At 42.9% G+C, this 18,074-nt stretch overlaps 2 protein-coding genes across 2 annotated transcripts; one reads left to right on the top strand and one right to left on the bottom strand.

The window, feature by feature from the left end:
- Window positions 1–1,839: 1,839 nt before the first annotated feature.
- Window positions 1,840–8,980, bottom strand: LOC118794295 (peptidyl-prolyl cis-trans isomerase FKBP10-like). The gene is made up of 10 exons (XM_036552520.1): window positions 8,694–8,980; window positions 7,413–7,558; window positions 6,121–6,310; window positions 5,504–5,649; window positions 4,890–5,079; window positions 4,313–4,458; window positions 3,491–3,680; window positions 2,757–2,899; window positions 2,296–2,459; window positions 1,840–2,129 (listed from the first exon to the last, which is right to left on the bottom strand). Exons 1-10 carry the CDS (start codon window positions 8,885–8,887, stop codon window positions 1,947–1,949), a joined length of 1,692 nt encoding a protein of 563 aa, XP_036408413.1. The 5' UTR covers window positions 8,888–8,980; the 3' UTR covers window positions 1,840–1,946.
- A 1,393-nt stretch (window positions 8,981–10,373) lies between these two features.
- Window positions 10,374–17,919, top strand: p3h4 (prolyl 3-hydroxylase family member 4 (inactive)). Its single transcript, XM_036552521.1, has 7 exons — window positions 10,374–10,949; window positions 13,190–13,339; window positions 13,618–13,789; window positions 14,135–14,263; window positions 15,044–15,189; window positions 16,491–16,574; window positions 17,526–17,919. Exons 1-7 carry the CDS (start codon window positions 10,479–10,481, stop codon window positions 17,673–17,675), a joined length of 1,302 nt encoding a protein of 433 aa, XP_036408414.1. The 5' UTR covers window positions 10,374–10,478; the 3' UTR covers window positions 17,676–17,919.
- Window positions 17,920–18,074: the final 155 nt, after the last annotated feature.

Genomic DNA, 18,074 nt, shown 5'->3' with positions numbered 1-18,074 from the left:
CCAGTTGCATGTTTTACAAAAACTTCACACTTTTGTTTTGAAGTAAAAGTTAGAAAAATCACAATATTTGGTCGATATTTTAACAAAAAGTATGTAATTGCTACTTGAATTCTAGTCTTTTCAGTTTTAGTTTGTTGAAATAATTCTTTTTTAATATTATTATTAACAAAACGATCTGTGAACAAAAAAAAAATCCATCAGTGGCAACATTTTAACATTCAAAAGTCAAATTCAGTTTTCCCCCAGTAAATGGGACATCACTTATGTATTGCATTTTCTTGGAAGGGGCCAAAGCACTACATGTAATAGATTTCATTCGTTTTAATAATGTGAAGTAATGGAGAAAACATGCCCAGCAGGATTTTGTTCAAACAGTTGCATCTGAAACCCATGTAAAGTTTTATTTTCACCCTATCTAGAATAAAAATGAACAGCATGTGAAAATCTCTTGGTTTTAGTTTGACATGGTCTCTGATAATAAGCTGAAAGCAGGAAATAAGATCTTTGACAATATAACCAAATGCACTCCTATGAATGGACTTTATGGAATTAATGGGAAAAAAGATGGAAACCTTCACCTCTGTATTCACCATGTATGTCTGTTTATTTGCTTCTGTTTGTCACACTCATGAATCATACATTTTATGATGAAAAACTGAACCATTTGCTTCACCTTCTGCATGTATGTGTCCAAAGAAATTAAAAGATAACTACAGCAATGAATATAAGCTTCAAGATATAAGAGCTCTTGTTGGCAGGGTCTCGTGGTGAACTGTACCATCACATGTAGGAATATTCAATTCATTAAAATAAAGTAGCCAGCAGGTTTTTTTTTTTTAAATAAAACAGCTGTTTATTCTGTGTTAAAGAACACAATGGAAGGCACTTTGAGGTTTTTTCTTATATTGCACAAAATACCCACACTAAATGTACATCCCAATTTTTACACCATTTTTATGGTTAGAGACTGACAGAACCATGCATACCTTCAGCAATCTCAAGTCCACAACAATTACCTCCTGAAAAGACAACCTATGAAACAGACTACAAAGCTGTTCCAATGCCAGTATACTAAAGCAAAAAACAAAAGTTAATCTCAAGGCTTTTTTTCAACCAAAAAAAAAGATGAGTGACATTTCACAAAGTAGAGCTGCCTTGAATGACAGTGGTTTTAGTGTTATGAAGTAACTTAAAATCAGCTTCTGTGGGCAAATATTACATCCAGAGTGCTTTGTTGAAGTGCTGAAAAGTGTTGAAGACATTCCTCAAATGCAGCCCTGGTCTGACCTGAAGGCAGTGACTTCAAAGAGGAAGTCATTCACTGCAGAGCAGAGCACTCAGAACAGCAGAGGTGGTAGAATTTATTGAGTTGAGAGATGCAATGCAGTCAGGGGAATATCTGATCCTGCAGATGCTTCTCTGAGGGAATGAATGGGACCCTTGTGTCACTTTGCTTTTTTCTTTTAACCCGAAAAACAAGCTAAAAACATATTTCAGGAAGAGGATGTTTAGGAGTACAGTGGCAACTTCCGGCTTGTGTTGAGCCCTCCCATAATTATTCAAGAACCATCTACCTTTTTCTATCTGTTGTGTATACTCAGCAACTTAGAAAAAAATACTGCATATTAACAACTTTGAAAAGTCTGAAGTGCAACAACTAGATGAGTACAGTGAAGACATTTGCCAATGGTTCAAACTGTAAAATTTAAATGAAAGCCAATTTTCTTCAGTATGTCAGAATGATTTTAAGAAATTAATGTAATTTCATTTAAAAATATATTTTTCTTCTATCAGAAAGAATAAATATATCTTGTCAATAGAAATCTGTGGTGAGGCAGGGCATCGACTGATTGGTGGCTCTGGGTGGCAACTGAGCAGATATGGACATCACATTTATGTCTGTCCCTCGCTTGCTGTCCGTGTGTCTGTGTCACCTCGTGTCTCCTTCACAGTTCATCGTGCCGTACCTCTACATCGTCCACCTTCAGCTTCAGCTCGTCTGGAACAATCTTGCCGTCGCTGTTTTGATCCTGGTTGGTGAACATGTCTTTGATGATGACATCAGGGTCCTGGCCTGGCCGCAGGCGACCTTTGCCCTCCGCCACCTGAATCTTGATGAAGGTGGAGAACTGAAAAGAGGGAAGAAGGAGAAGAGTGTGTTCCTGATGAAAATGGGATGAAATGGATACCTGAACAGACTAATGACAGTCCCATAAGAGACTAAACTTTTGCTTTTGTTCAGACTCCCTTGTCCACGTTTGGCTGGGAGGTGACCCAGAATGGGGTGTCACTAACCTCCTCCAGGGGCACCTCGCTGTCATTGTTCATATCCATAGCCTGGAAGATTTGCTTTGGACTCTCATTCAGCCACACAAAATTGAATCCATCCGGCACCCCCTTCTGGAGGTCAATCAGCTCCAGCTCAAAGAGCAGCACTGCACTGCCAGGTACACCACCTCCTGCAGTGGGTGGGGGGTCACACTGGTTATTCAGACAGCTACACACACCAAATGGTGATACTAATGCAAAGACAACTACGCCAGTATGCTTTATGCTACTTTAGCATTAGTTGTTAGCTTGACTGTCATTCACTGCATTACTAGCCATTCAGTGCTCATTTTCTTCCTGTCCTGTCACTCCTGCGATACGGATTTGATGTATCTTTTCCTAATGGCCATTAGCCATTAGCAGTGGTAACAGTATCTGCCTAATATAAGCAGTAATAATGATGATAATAATTCTCTCTGAATTATCACCTCCGCTCTCTCCGTGGGCCAGGTGGGGTGGCACTATAACCACCCTCCTCTCGCCCACGCACATGCCCTGCAGGCCCATGTCCAGCCCCTCGATCACCCTGTTGGCCCCCAGGACCGTCTCCTGGGGTTTGTCATAGTCGTCCCTACACAACATAAAGAGGTGACATGCCAGGTTTATGTTAAAACACCAGCTGTGCTCTATTAATTAGGTATGCCAGTAATATAACACAATGTGAATGCCGCATCCAAACTAAACAAAATTATATGTATGTAACAATTAGATTATAGCACTTCTCTCTGGCAGCTGAATCTTTTATAATGTATTGACAACCAGCTTTTGCAATCTATCATTATCTTATAAGTATATTGTGACATAAACATTCATATGGGTTTTATTATAAGTGTCTATGCAGCATTTATGTTTCACCCTTCAGTAGAAAGTGTTTCCTTTTGTTTTATGTAATTAACAACCATCCTAATGAAGGACGTGAAATATTCTAACTGCGAAGAAACTTTAATGTAATTCTGAATCAGTGCAACAGAGTCAGGATGTCTGTTTGCTCCAGAGTTTAAAAGCCTCATTTCAGGCTGTTTCTCTTGTGGCCTTTCTAAATCGGTTGGCCATTTGTGTTATTGATATGGAAGTTTGGCCTGATGTATTCAGCCCAGCTGGTGGTTGGCTGTGACTCCGTGAGATGGGGGCGGGGTGTCTGTGTGTGGGGATGGCCACTCACGAGGAGTACAGCAGCGTGCCGTCCAGCAGGGAGCAGTTGTAGCGGTACTGGATCAGGTCATGGGTAGTGGTCGTCAGGTTGCACTCCTCCGGCTTGTGGGTGATCCTGATGTCCACCTGGTCGCTGGGGTTGTGGAAGTCGATGACGTGGATGTCGAAGACGAGCACGGCTGAGCCTGGGATGGAGCCCCCTGGTGCCAGAAGGGGAGGAGAGGTTGGGAAGGGGAGGACAGAGAGTACAGGAAAATCAGGGACAGGGTCAGTGAGCAGCAGTGACTATACAAGGGAATTAGTGCATCACACACAAGGAGTGCTGAACCTTTCTTCCTCTTCCTCCTTCTTCCTCTCCATGATCTCACCGGGTCTGGCAGGATAAGCACATGCATGCGAGGATCCTGAGGACCTAATCTTGCTTTTTTTTAATATTCCAACAAATGGGAGCCACGTTTTCTTCTTCCAGCATACAGTACCAGTCAAAAGTTTGGACACAACTTTTATTCGTTATTTTTACTATTTTCCACATTTTGGAATAATAGTACAGACATCAAAACTATGAAATAACACAAATAGACCAAAAAAGTGCTAAACAAATCAAAACTATCTTATATTTTAGATTCTTCAAAGACAAATATAAATAGTTAAATAAGCATAAGTCTTTAGATCAAAATGTCTTTGAATGCATCTTTCCTATTATCTTAATCTGGTGTGTCCAAACTTTTGATTGGTACTGTACGAGCAGTAAAATGTTGGTCTTGACTGTCCTCAACTCCACACTTCCTCTGTTCATCTCCTCCTCCACATCCAACCCCTCCCACAGACTGACCGTTTCCGTTCTCCCCATAGGCCAGGTGGGGGGGCATGGTGATGCGCCTCCTCTCCCCGATGCACACCCCCTGCAGGGCCTTGTCCATCCCTGCGATCACGTAGCCCATGCCCACGTAGGTGTTGTAGGTGCTGTTCCTCTGGTAGCTGCAGTGAAAGGGGGGAGTGAGTCATTATGCGGTCCTGGCATTCAGATAGGTCATCACTGGCGGCAGTGTAGCATAGTGGTAAAGAAGCAGGACTGGTAACCGAAAGGTTGCAGTTCGATTCGCTGTTGTATCGTTGGGCAAGGTACTTAACCCACAATTGCCTCAGCTAATATCCAGCTGTGAAAATGGATAACAAAAAACTGTAACCGATGTAAGTTGCTCTGGATAAGAGCGACTGCTAAATACCAATAATGTAATGTAATCATTATATAATATATAATAATCAGAGTGCAACACTTTCTAGCATGGAAATTGAACAACCATAGGAGAGACTGGAGAGCTTGGGACAATTGGGACTGTGAGGACCTCTCATTTCTCCTCAACATCTCCTTCCCATGCACTATACCTTCTCATGCACGGGTGATTCACCTAGAGTCAAAGGGGGTGCCGTCCAGGAATGTGCCGTTATAGTGGTAGCGGATGAAGTCACCAACCACCAACTTGCGTGTGCAGGCCTCCGGCACCTCCTGGTTTTCCACAGTGACGTCATCCTTGGGGTTGTGCAGGTCTACCAGGAGGACATCAAACACCAAGCTGGCCTGAGGAGGGATCACCGTGCCTGGGGGGGGAATTTGAAAGGTTCAGTGAATACTGCTTACAGCAACAGTAAAGCTAGTAATACTCCATATTAAGATCACACTTGAGACACTTGAGACTAGACACCCTAGCATTCCAAGACTAAGCTTAGCCATCACTGTCCCCGTACCCACTCACATCTGTGCACTGCTCTGTGTTCTACACAGTGTCAAAGATGAAGTGGGAAGTTGCAATTGATACAGTTGAACATGCTGCTTATCTCACAGTACATAGGACACAGAGATTAAAAAGTTAGTTTTGATGGTTGACAATAGCTTCCAGTCTCTCACAGTAGATCGGCCTTTCCCCACCTCCTGGTGTGGACACTCACAACATGTGTTAAGCTACTGGTTAGTCTGAACAAATGAATGCTCTGAGATGCTGGGGACAGCAGCAACTGTGGATACCGTATCCCTTCTCTCCATAGGCCAGGAAGGGTGGGATGGTGATGATCCGCTTCTCTCCCACGCACATGCCCAGAAGACCTTCATCCATCCCCTTGATGAGTTCACCTTGTCCAACATATGTGTCATACGTCTGCTTCTTCATATAGCTATAAGGGCATAAGTCAGACACACACACACAGACATACACATGGATTACATCCACGGGCAACATTACTTTGGGTCTTACTTCTACTAATGAGACACCTACTTAGTCACTATAACCAATAAATAATTTCATGACAGACTACCACAGAATCAGTGATGACTATACAATAGGCTTGGGCATTAATTCCTTTGACAATAAAATAGTTGCTTTATTCAAGAACAATGTAACCTCTGTATTCACTCATTTCTCCTTGTCCTTCCCAGTGGCATACCACAAAACCCTAGGCACCCCCATAAAGTTCAGTAGGGGGCCCTTTGCAGGTTGAGCTTTTACTTTTCCCTTCACAAGCTACACATAGTTACAATACACTGTGTCCCTTGCATGCTCACCCCACTGGTGGTCCTTCCCCCATCCCTCTCACATCATTCTCTTTCAGCCCCTTCCCGTTCCTCTCTGATTTCTCTACACCCACCTGGAGTCAAATGGGGTGCCATCCAGCAGGGTGCCGTTGTAGTGGTACCGGATGAAGTCAGTGGCCTCCACAGTGCGCCGGCAGGCCTGCGGCTTACTGACTGTGAGTATTTCCACTTTGTCGTCCGGGTTCCATATGTCCAGCAGAATCAAGTCAAACACCAGCGTGGCGTCTGGGGGAATCACGTTACCTAAGAAAGGAAGGCCATGTTTAGCCTTGCTGACCAGCCAATTGTGATGCTTGACTCTTTCTTCCAGTTGATAACAGTGCACTTAACTGAAATATATATACACAGACTACTGCTAATTGTATTGAAAACAGCTCATTACCCAGTAATCCCTTATGTTTAACCAATCATAATCATGTGAAGGTGTGGCCTCATCACTTGTTGAATGTATACCCATAAATGCAAGGTGGTGCTCAATTTGTAAGTGCATGCATACCTGTATAACTGTTTTGATACAGTGATAGAGCAGTGATATAAGCAATCATGCCTATATTTGTCCATGCAGGTATATAACATATAGAAATATGTTTCCTTTGGCGCAATTTTAAGACCATGCTGTTGTAAGAGGTTTCACTTGACAAAGTTAAATATATAAGATGCATAAACCATGTACAGCTGCCTCAGAATCATTCCACTGGAACATTATGTGCTTCTGTCATACATGTTGGTCAGCAGACATTCAATGCAAACAGTAAACATTATATTTGTATGTATAGCTGATTGACAAAGATATACTACAGTGTTTATTAGGGTGGCAATGTGAAGTGTGAACCACCATTACATATGAACCACAAGGTTTTAAATATAAAATTTCAGTAGGGACATTACAGACTAAATCTGAGTAAGTACCCAGCTGTATAAAAACATACATTGAAAAATCTCTGCTATATAAGTCACCCAGTGCAAATAAACAATATAATAAAAACTGCTCTTAAAGGAATTGGTGAACTTTTGTGTGATGTCACTTGTGCTTAGTCCTGTATCAAGACTGTGACAGTGAAGCAAAGGATTCTGTGAGACTCAATCATTCTGAGAATCCATGTGACAGTGAAGGACAAACTTAACAGAAGGTTGCTAATAGAATTAACGTTGCTTGCTTGCTTGCTTGCATGACACCCACAGTCGTTAGTTTTCTGTGGGGGATCAGAAATACACTTTGCAGAAAGCCCTGTTCAATATGTGGCCTCCATTCCCTTTACCTGGCCGACCTGAGTGTGTCTGTATGCAGTTGCAGATCACTGACTGACTGTGAGCGGTGGAAAGGATGGAGGCGAAGGGGTGGTACCTGCTCCGAGGGTGCCGTAGGCCAGGTGTGGGGGGACCGTCACCTTCCTGCGCTCATTGACGCACATGCCCTGGATGCCACGGTCTATGCCAGTGAGTAGCCGACCCAGTCCCACCTGCCCTATGAAAGCGGGACCGCGGTCATGGCTGCAACAACAGGGGACAACAGAAAGGGAGAGAGGAACTGAAACACCAATTACAATGAAAGGCACCCGCTCATAAATCCACACAGCACATCCTTACGGGAGCAGCTTCTTAACAGTATTACAATATTATTAGTTAATAATATTATTACAGCTTCTCAACCATATGAAATAAATTTCACATACACTGGAGTCAATTAATGACATTTAGGAATTATAGGTACTGTTATAACATTACATTATGGCGTCAGAATATACAGCTTCATGAATGCATACTATGTAAACTGCCCTAAAATGCCCCCGTTAAGAGTGGCTGCTAAACACACAAATAATGCGTGCATGCATGTACAAGTGGTTTTCATCATGAGTAGCCTACCTATTATTATATAGTACAGTGTCTCTGGTTTCCCTAAGTCGACGTTAGAGTGGCCGATTAAACGGAAGCGGCTACTGCAACTATCATGCGGTTAAAACGTAGTGCGCACAATGGACTACGTCGTAGCCTATATTACACAGTTACACCCCCTTACGGAATTACTGCAGAAAAGGTCGAGTTAATATTCATATGATTAACATCACATAAAGACGCCGGTGAGAAGACGGTTTCAGTGCCAATATTTTCAGGAAAATGTTAATCATGACTATGCATACGTTTTGAATTAATTTAGCTCACTCAGGCTACTATAAGATATCGATTTCATTTACAATAAACTGTTTTCTAGTTAAATTCACACCTCCTCATATAATTGTGCATTTCTGTTATCTTACGGTATCGTCAATGTATAACAAGGCATGGGCTCAATATAGCCTATTGTTGCTGAAAAGATGATCCCGTTTCAAACGGAACTTTCCCATGACACGTCTACGCATACTTCTGCACAGGGCGGTCTGGCGTTGAAAATTTTTAAAATGTCGTCCAGATCAATCTGGCAGGCGCTTCTACGTTCTAGCAATGAAAGCGGTGATGTTTATCGCCGTTTCTCGGTCATACAGCCTGATTGAAAGAATTACCAAAAAGCTGCCACCTGTGTGGCATAGGCTACAGTTGCATGTCGCATGAAGAATGGCCACATAACATGCTCAGTTCGTTGCAGAAGATGCGCTCAACACATAACGTGCATGCTATGTAAAAACGTTACCTCGAATCGAACTTCTTTCCGTCCGTGAACGTGCCGTTGTAGTGATAACGGATAAAATCTCCTGTTTGAACTTCCCTTGGACAAACTCTGGGAATATAATAGCGATCAATGACCACATCCTCTAATGGACTGGGGTTACATCCCACATACACTCCCGTCAAACAAAGAAAAACCAAAGCAAACTTCCCTTCCATCTTAAACTTCTGGGTCGATGGTACTTTTTGTCGATCAAACGAGCTGAATCAGAGGCTAGCTACATCTACTTTAAGCTTTTTGCGACTTCTCAGCAGCCCTCCTAGCTATCAGCTGTACGTTGCTGCAGAGAAGTGCGTATCTTCGCAAAAATATCCCGCATTCATTTCAAATAAGGGGGGCTACATCAATATCTCCACGCCCCCAATTTCTCAGATTCTGTAAACGTGTTCAAGGGGCCTTCGGCTAACTGCAAGTTGAATCTAGCCGTCTTAGTTTTGAGGGCGGAACTATTCCTTTTGGAGTCTGGAACTTTATTTGTCTCACTTGAAAAACGTATTTTCTGCTATGAACGTAGGTGCATCACATTTGTTAAGCAGCAATGAAGTGCTTTATTTGATTTAACTGTATATGCACATATTTGCTAAAGCAGATGCTCGTTAAGTTAACACCCATCTGGATTTTACAGGAAGCCCCGGTACCGAACTGTCATTTAAGTGCAACAGGGTCCTAAAGCTTGGGCTGTATCCCACCCCAAATTCCATAAATCCAGCTAGAATCTACGTTGAGGCTAATTAAGGCTAATATTATATATATATATATATTATATATAAATATTATATATATATTATATATATAATATTTATTTAGTATAGCAATATTAATTCTTTCTTATGGCGCATTTTCAACCAATAAAAACATAAACTATTTATTGGCACATTGGAAAGTATCATTCTTACATGGAATTGTGATGTTAGACTCCAAAAATAAATCTGCGAGGCTCGAAACGTTTGAACCAATTGTCATATTCAGTGACTTAGCCTTTACCAGAAAATAGTTGTATTGTTTCAAGCTAATTAATTCCATACGGCATCTCTAGTTTTTTGGTGGACTACGAAGAGTCTTTAAGGATAGGCTGTTGAAGCGTCCGAACACTGGAGCAGCACATGCCATTAAGTGTCACTCTCACTGGCCACGGGGCACAATATATTCTCGTGATATGGTGATACCCCACCTTGCAGTCTCCGCATTCAATTGCTTGTTACTTGCAAATGCCTTTAGAAACGACTGCAAACTACGTAGGCCTATTATTATTATTATTATTATTATTATTATTATTATTATTATTATTATTGTTGTTGTTGTTGTTGTTGTTTTACAGCTTGACGCGACTTTACTTAAGGTTCTTATGTGTCATCAGACACTCTGGTTGCATTTCACCGTTTTCTTAGCACATAAAATATGTTAGTTGTTTAGGTTGTCAGTTTAGGTACAGTCATTACGGTGTAGTAAAATATAAACAGGTTTACACTGTAAATTAACTATTTCTGTAGAATCAGCTACTATAGCCTCGCATTCTGTGGCCTACTCTGTTCGCATTGGGAGCTTGCAGGCTTTATGACCCGGGGAAATCCCTAACCTGAGTGACTGCGGCAGACTGACTTCTGTCCAACACTCCAGAAAAACTCGACCCAAGCTTCGCTCTCCCCTCCTTCGATTCCATTCATCACACGAACTGTTATACGTGCAGACAGACATGAACATCTTTTGAGAGTGCTCGTCTTGGAGTAGAACACGGGAGAGTAGCGGAACATGGCCCCGAACGCACTATCGGTTAAAAGAGCCCTGCTCCCGCTCCTATTGTGGACGGCGTTGGTAGCTGTGGTGGTAGACGGGCAGTACGAGAAATACAGTTTCAAGAGCTTTCCGCAAAGTGATCTCATGCCCCTTGAATCTGCCTACGGATATGCGTTGGACCAGTACGCCGCGCAAAACTGGAGGGACAGCATCAAATACTTGGAGCTAAGTTTGCGTTTGCACCGGCTCCTGAAAGACAGCGAGGCTTTTTGTAGCCAAAACTGCAGCCATGTCAGTCGAGACCACGACCCCCTTTATGCCGATAACAATCTCAGGATTCTGCGGCACATCTTACTCCGGGCATCCTGCATCAAAAAGTGCAAGGTGAACTTTCCCGTGTTCAAGATGTCCTCTCCCAGGAGGGACATCTTGGACGCGTTCGAGAAAAGGGTTCCCTACCGTTATATACAATACGCATATTACCAGGTGAGAATGTCCTTTAAGTTAAGTTGTATCTTGCTTTAATTGCTTTCGTTTCGGGAAAACATCGCTACAGAAGTTGTTTATTATTATTCCAGTATAGCGGAAACGTACCTGCTTTTGTGATAGAAAAGGAGCGGTTCAGAGCTTATAACACCAGCAGTTAGTCAGGTATTTTAAAAAAACGCTTGTGGCGTTCTGGCAGTACCTTTCAGTTGCTTTTATACCCGTTGCATTATTCAGTGGTTTTCCATGAGGAACCTTTCAAAGCTGTCAGTGTCCAAAGACCAGTATTTAGGCCCGTTGCTGCTACATAAAAGTCGTATTTGTGCACTCATGAACAGTTTTAAACTTTATAGTAAACCTAATTTATACAGCCTACAAGCTTTGCCTTAATCAGTATCACAATTGCGTCTATCTAAAAAATCCCCCTTACCTAGTTCATCACGCTAAAACACCAGGAGCTGCGTTATCTGCAGTTACGTGAGAATATTCTGTTCTTTTTCGCAACATTACGTGCTATCGCTTGTATGGATACATTTTGATGTGTTACCTACTCTGCACATTACTAATGAGACGTTTTTAGAGACTCAAAATGACTTTGGCCGGCTTTTCCTTATTTTCTTCATAAGCAGGAATGCGCGAGCGGCCATGTGGAAATCTCTGCTCCACAAGATTAAATTTTTCCGTGACTCGCTGTAGCCCTCTAGCCGAGAGCGGTGAAGGCGCTGCTGGGAGCCGCAGCTGCCACGTCCCCCAAAAATATGCCCAGGTCTATAAACGCTGCATGCCCCTTTCTCGAACAATCGTTCATTCTTCCCTACCTCAGAATCGCACGTATGAGGCAGATTCGTTGTCTAAGAACTGCGCCCAAAGGATAGTGTAAGAAAACGGGTCATGTGGACGTGAGTATTTCTCATTCATTTTAGTTGCGTTAACCCAAAAGAGCTAGAATATATATTCGATCATGTAAATTGGATGATAAGGGAAAATTTGTTGGAAATGCTATGACCTGACATGACCCTTTATATTTATTACTTTTCAACTTGTGAGTGCGATAGCTGAATATAAATTCGCTGAAAAACTTGTGGCCCGTTCATCCGATCCTCATACTATGATACTCAGCCTTTAAGTTAGAAAGCTGCACTGTGTTGTCCTGATTAGACCTATAAACCTAAGTTCAGCGAAGTTCAGTTCAATATGTAGAACTCTCACTGGGAAATACAATATAAAGGTGGGCTGGGTCTCCCAAGCCAAGTAGCTCATTCACTTCTGTTTAGCGTATTTTCATTTACCATTGTTTTTAATAAGAGTAGATCCACTTATTTGATCATTTGTTAAAAGGCCGCACTGATTTTTGTAACAACAGGAAAGCTCATTGCCCGCTTTATACCTCCATCCTCTCAGACTGAATTTTCTACATTGAATGTCAGCTGAGCCAGTAGCTCTGGTTATTTTTGTTTGTTTGTATTTTTGCTCCTGACTTAACGGCCATTCATCTAGATGAGCAGTTGGGTCACAGCGAGTCACACCCCAGGACTGGAGCTTCACACCCCCCTGCACCGTTACAGCCCCTGGTTGCCAAGGGTTACGTTAACGGATCTGTTTTTCAGGGTGGGCACTGGGTTAAAGGTCTGGTAAGGATTCCTGACCCTCAGCTGGAAGTTAACCCCCCTTAGAGCCGATCTAAACCTGTGTCTACACTACACATTCTATATCACCCCCATGCCCTCTAGGGCTGGAGAGTGTGGGTGGTCAGTGACACATTCAGCTGGGCTAACAACAGCACAGGGACGAGGATATGAGAAGACCAATTTGGCTTACTGTATGGCCAGAAAGAGAGCTAACCTTATATTGCCAGCTTCATGCCATGAACAAAACAGGGGAATTGGGAAAGCCACGTCCCAAAAGGAATAATTATAATGCAGATGATTAATTTGATCAAAGCTCTTTACTAAAATTTTACGGTATGTGATTGCAGTTGTTTCTGAATATTTTACATATATGGTGGCATTTTGGAGCCCAACTCCAGCATCTATCTGAGGTCCTGCCCAGCAATGATTACAGTACAAGAGTGAGATTAAGCATCCTTCATTCTCTGTGCTCTCACAACTAAACCAGAGCAGTGATTCATGGTCCTGTTGAGTTCCTGTAATGGTGTGAGTACAGAGAGATGCCTCAGGTCAGACCGCTGTGTGCTACTGCATGGCATCACTCACCATCTCCACATTCCTGTCCCTCTGCAGTTAAACAACCTGGAGCGGGCCGTGTCTGCGGCCCACACCTTCCTGCAGAAGAACCCCACTGACCCTTACATTACCAAGAACATGAACTACTACAAGACCCTGTTTGACCTGGAGGACTATCTCATCGACCATGAGGAGAGGCCCTACGAGGTGGGTGTGGCCGAGACATTCCACCCAAATGCAGACCCGATGGTTCTCTAATAGGTTAATGTTCAGTCAGTGTTGCTACTAGTTGTTACTAGTTAGTCAATGAAAAACAGACTTCAGAAGTCTTCAGCTGAAGTGAATGAAATGCTGTGTGAATTTCATTACAGTATGTCTGGTTCTGATTAAAACACAGGCATGACAATGGTATTTGTGCTCATTCTTCCACAGCTCTCCCCTTTTATTTGCGTGGTGTGTTTGCAGCCTGTTCTCTTGTGCTCTAGGGTGTTTTCCTGAAAGCGGTGAAACTCTTCAACGCAGGCGATTTCAGCAGCAGTGCCAGGGACATGGAGCAGGCAGCCAGCGAGTTCTTTAAGGCCTACGATCTCTGTCTGGCGGGTTGCGAGGGGACCTATGAATTTACAGAGACCAAAGATTTTTACGCTTCCTTGGCAGGTCAGTGTGGCCCACTCTGTCTCTGTGTCACACTGCGTGACCGCCTCCATCTCCAGTTTTATGCAGTATTCTGGGATTTTAATCAGTGGTCTAAATTTTTTATGAATACTTGGCATTCGAATTGATTGGCTCAGAGGTATTGCAGTGATGTGCCTTCCCTATTGAGATTGCCACTGCAGTTAGAGCGTTTTGAAGATCAGTCCATGTGCAACAAATCCATGTGCAAGTATTTCAAAGAAAGGAGGTCTTGCTTGTTGCAAACATCAGCTTCAATTACTTGGCATGCTGACATACAAAAAAAACTGCTAACTGATTCCTGATTTCATACCCTTCCCTGTGTCCTAGATCTCTACAGAGAAGCTCTGAAGTGTAAAGTGAAATGTGAGGAGAATCTGACGCCCAACGTAGGGGGGTTCTTTGTTGAAAAGTTTGTGGCAACCATGTATCACTACCTGCAGTTTGCCTACTATAAGTGTAAGTTGTGTGGAGAATGTTTTCTAATTTGCACCTCTACCCGTTTGCACTGATCCACTTTAGCTGTAGGTTAGCTATACCTGAGATGAGCAGGGGGCTATTCCGTTGCAAACTGTCACAGGCTGTATATCAGTGCACATATATTAGTCAACCCCAGATAGGATTATATGATTGCCAGGAACCAGTCAGGTGGAATTAAGTTTGTTCGTAATATATTAAATATCATGACCAGCATGACCTTATTTCACTTTCAGTAGCTCAGTCTTTTTCACATAGCATTGATAGTTCAAGCTAGAAAATAAACAGTTGTTTACCTGTTCAAGCTATAAGCTAAATTCACTCATAACCAGCATCCTTTGCTACAGTATTTTAGCAAGTGATTCCTTGGTGAGGCTCCATCAGCTGAAAGGCAAACCTCCGTATTGACTTGCATCAAAATAGCACATATTATCAGGGTGGGTCAGTGGAAACCAGAACTCTGACATGATTTCCTCAGTGTTGTTGGCTTTCTTCAAGTGTTTCAAGGGTTAGCTGACTAGCACTGGCACTCAAAAGCTCTTTCAGTATTCCCTTTATATTTATGGTGCAGTTTGTCTTTTTCATTTGACATTATGTTCATTTTCCATAATTGAATTATCCACCCTTTTGCTTTTCTGTTTGCTTTCATTATTTTTATAACTGTGAAAAATGATGTGTTCACATTTGTCCTCAAGTGAAGCTGTTTATCCTGAATGAATGTCTGTCACACTGTAGATAAATCATCTTGTGTTCTCTGTGCAGTGAACGATGTGCGCAACGCCGCCCCCTGCGCAGCCAGCTATATGCTCTTTGACCCTGACGACCAGGTCATGCGGCAGAACATGGTGTATTACCGCTTCTACCGTGAGCAGTGGGGCCTAGAGGATGGCCACTTCAAGCCTCGTCGGGTGAGTGTCTGCCACACGCACCCCCAGTGTGGTCACCGCTCCATGCTTTTCAGCTCATTTCATATCCCCTGTTTAATAATCATGCTGAATTTGTGAGTCGCCCTCTGGTAAATGACTGCAAAGGTCAAAGGGTCTTTGAAGTTGGAAGTTGGAAGATCTGAATGATGAGTCGTGAAATGAATAATATGGCGAAAAGCCCCAGTTCTTTAAAACAAAAGACCCAGGTGCCTTAAAAACGATTTTACGGCAACACAGGCTTTATCATGGCATTCAAAGTGATCTGGGGTATTTGAAAGAGTCTCAGGGCTGGAGTAAGTGCTGCCTGTTTAAGGTTCCCTGTCCCTTTAGACAGCCAAGCCTCACTGGGACAATCCTTTCTTTGTGAGGCTGGGCAGTGAGCTGAATTTCCCAAATGTTGCTTTCAGGACAGGATTTTCAGTATCAGTTTCGCGCTGGTCTTTATCAGGGGTGAGTGATGCAGGGCTCTGTCCACACATGTTTGGTTCCTGCAGCCTCCATCAGAACAGTGAATCATTGGAGAGTAAATGTGAATATGTCCACCAGGCCAGCTTGCTTTTCAGTCTTAGGATGCCTGGGTGTCCCTCCCACTCAGGACCACACATGTTGGTTACACCCTCTGTCTCCTTTTGCCCTGATGTGGTAACATGAGCTTCCCATAGCAGAGTCACTTACCATCTTCTGCTGCAGAGCAAAGACCCACCTCTTTAGGCTGCATCTTGTTTCCCCTACCTATAATGCTGAAATCTTTTCTTTTCTTGTATATTATATATATATTATATATATTACTGCATAGAAGTGTTGGTAGTGTCATGGGAAATGTGGGAGAATCAGAATGCAAGTTTGATGATGCTACTGTAATGCTTGGAGCAACGTTCAGATGCTCCATAGAAATCAATTAAAAAGGAGAGCACAAAATGGCTTCAGTAATTTTCTTGCAGTCAACATAGCAATTAAAGCAACCAGAATCCCTCTATTTGCTTGCGGTCGTGGTTTTAGCATTCCCAGCCTAACTACTACTGTGACTGCAGTGTCAGCCAACATCACGTAGATATCGAATTTTACAAAGTGGCAATTTCAGCTGAGGAACAATCCCACTCACACTTCACTCTTGGTTTCTCTTCCACTAACTCTTACAACACACTAGTGTAACAGATTGCTGCATTTTGACCAGATGACGGATAAAAAGACTAAACAATGAAAGTGTGTGCTGCATTTGTGGAAGACAACATGATAATGTTATGTCTTCATGGTAATGGTATATTTTCTTCTCCTTCCTGCAGGAGGCACTTCGATACTTTAACCAGACCACTACACAGAAGGAGATGCTGGAGTTTGCAATGAATTACCTGCAGACAGATGATGAGGTGAGAACTCCAGGGGCAATTCTGACTACTTTGAAGAATCTAAAATATAAGATAGTTTTCATTTGTTTAACACTTTTTTTGGTCACTGCATAATTCCATTTGTGTTTCACAGTTGATGGCTTTACCATTATTCTAAAATGTGGAAAACGGTAAAAATAAAGAAAAAAAAAAACCCTTCTATGAGTAGGTGTGTCCAAACTTTTGACTGCTACTGTATAAAGTACCCAGGATGGTGATTCTATAAGAAAGCAAAACCAATGGAAGTTTATTGGTACTACATGGTTATAAATCAGCCCAGTAAAAGGCCATTGACTTTGTTTTACAAAAATGCTATACCTCAGGGTTCATTTTCACACACAAACTCGATAAAAAGGATTTTAATCACATGTTACATAGCTATATATTGTGAGTTATACTAGAAGGGAGAATAGTTCTGTGTGGCCTTGAGGAGCTAGTTCAGACTTCTGACACCCAGCTTCTCAGAAATAGGACAGAGCATGTGGGTGTTGATACAGGGTCCATGCAGTGAAAATGGAGCAGTGGGCTGATCACCTACTCCTAGGTCAACTTGGCAGGATAGGAGAAGCAGACAGTGTAAAGAGAGGGAGGGGCAGTGGGTGTGGCAGAAAGGTGGAGAGTGCGGGAGCAGTGATTTGGGGACAGACAGAGCCAGTAGCCAGGGCAGAGAGTCTGATTTCCCAGCTGACTGTGGCATGTGGCAGGGAGGTGTTGGTGACTGAGACGTATGTGTTTGGCTGCACTAGTAGCTCAACAGTGATGGGAAAACAAACACCCAGAGAGGGGGGTGAAGGGATTAGGAAAAAAACTGCGGTGTGGTCACAGTCTACAATATTGATCTTATCCAAGGATGTGTGGTATAGTGAAACCTGAGGTACAGTGAATATGATTGTTCTGCTCCATTAAGAGCCTGTCTCTGTTGTGTCCTTGTAGGATGTGGTGAGCCCGGAAGAAACAACTACAGGGCCCCCAGACCCTCCAGATGCAGAGTTTGAGGGCATAGGGGACTATGAGGAGTCAATCTATGCCGAGTGGTGGCAGGAGCCCAAAACCAAAGGGGACACGGGTGAGCCTGCCGAGTGACCTCTCCGACGGGTCATACTGGACACCCCCAGACAACAAACTGACCTCAGAGTTCTGGACAGTCTACAGATACAATGGGCTCTGGTCAGAACTCCCCACAGGAAGGGATGTACAGTGCACACCGTCCGCCACAGCCTAGCCTAGTCCTGCCCACCCCCAGCCTCATCCGGCCAACCCCAGTCCAGCCCAGGCAATGAGGAAATAGACACAGGACGCAAAAATGCATAGAAAACTGACCAGAGGAGAAACAGTCCATCCAAAGAAGCATTAAAAGGACATCAAGTCAGCTTTAACTGGCCCGTGTCCGTACTCATACACTTTAAAACTGTGCTATGTGGAGATGGTTTTGCTGCATTTTAAATGTTGTACTATAATTAATGACATTATTGTTATTATCTT

The sequence above is a fragment of the Megalops cyprinoides genome, chromosome 19 (genome assembly GCF_013368585.1).
Source record: "Megalops cyprinoides isolate fMegCyp1 chromosome 19, fMegCyp1.pri, whole genome shotgun sequence".
NCBI classification, from domain to species: domain Eukaryota; kingdom Metazoa; phylum Chordata; class Actinopteri; order Elopiformes; family Megalopidae; genus Megalops; species Megalops cyprinoides.
This window is presented reverse-complemented; position numbering and strand designations above follow the sequence as displayed.

Bases quoted from the DNA above. Each gene is read 5' to 3' on its own strand.
- LOC118794295 (XM_036552520.1), bottom strand. From the start codon at position 8,887: ATGGAAGGGAAGTTTGCTTTGGTTTTTCTTTGTTTGACGGGAGTGTAT. The intron at 2,460-2,756 runs GTGATAATTCAG...CACCCACTGCAG, and splicing joins GGCCCACGGAGAGAGCGGAG to GAGGTGGTGTACCTGGCAGT. The intron at 2,130-2,295 runs GTTAGTGACACC...CCCTCTTTTCAG, and splicing joins GCGAGGTGCCCCTGGAGGAG to TTCTCCACCTTCATCAAGAT.
- p3h4 (XM_036552521.1), top strand. From the start codon at position 10,479: ATGGCCCCGAACGCACTATCGGTTAAAAGAGCCCTGCTCCCGCTCCTA. The intron at 15,190-16,490 runs GTGAGTGTCTGC...TCCTTCCTGCAG, and splicing joins GCCACTTCAAGCCTCGTCGG to GAGGCACTTCGATACTTTAA. The intron at 16,575-17,525 runs GTGAGAACTCCA...GTGTCCTTGTAG, and splicing joins ACCTGCAGACAGATGATGAG to GATGTGGTGAGCCCGGAAGA.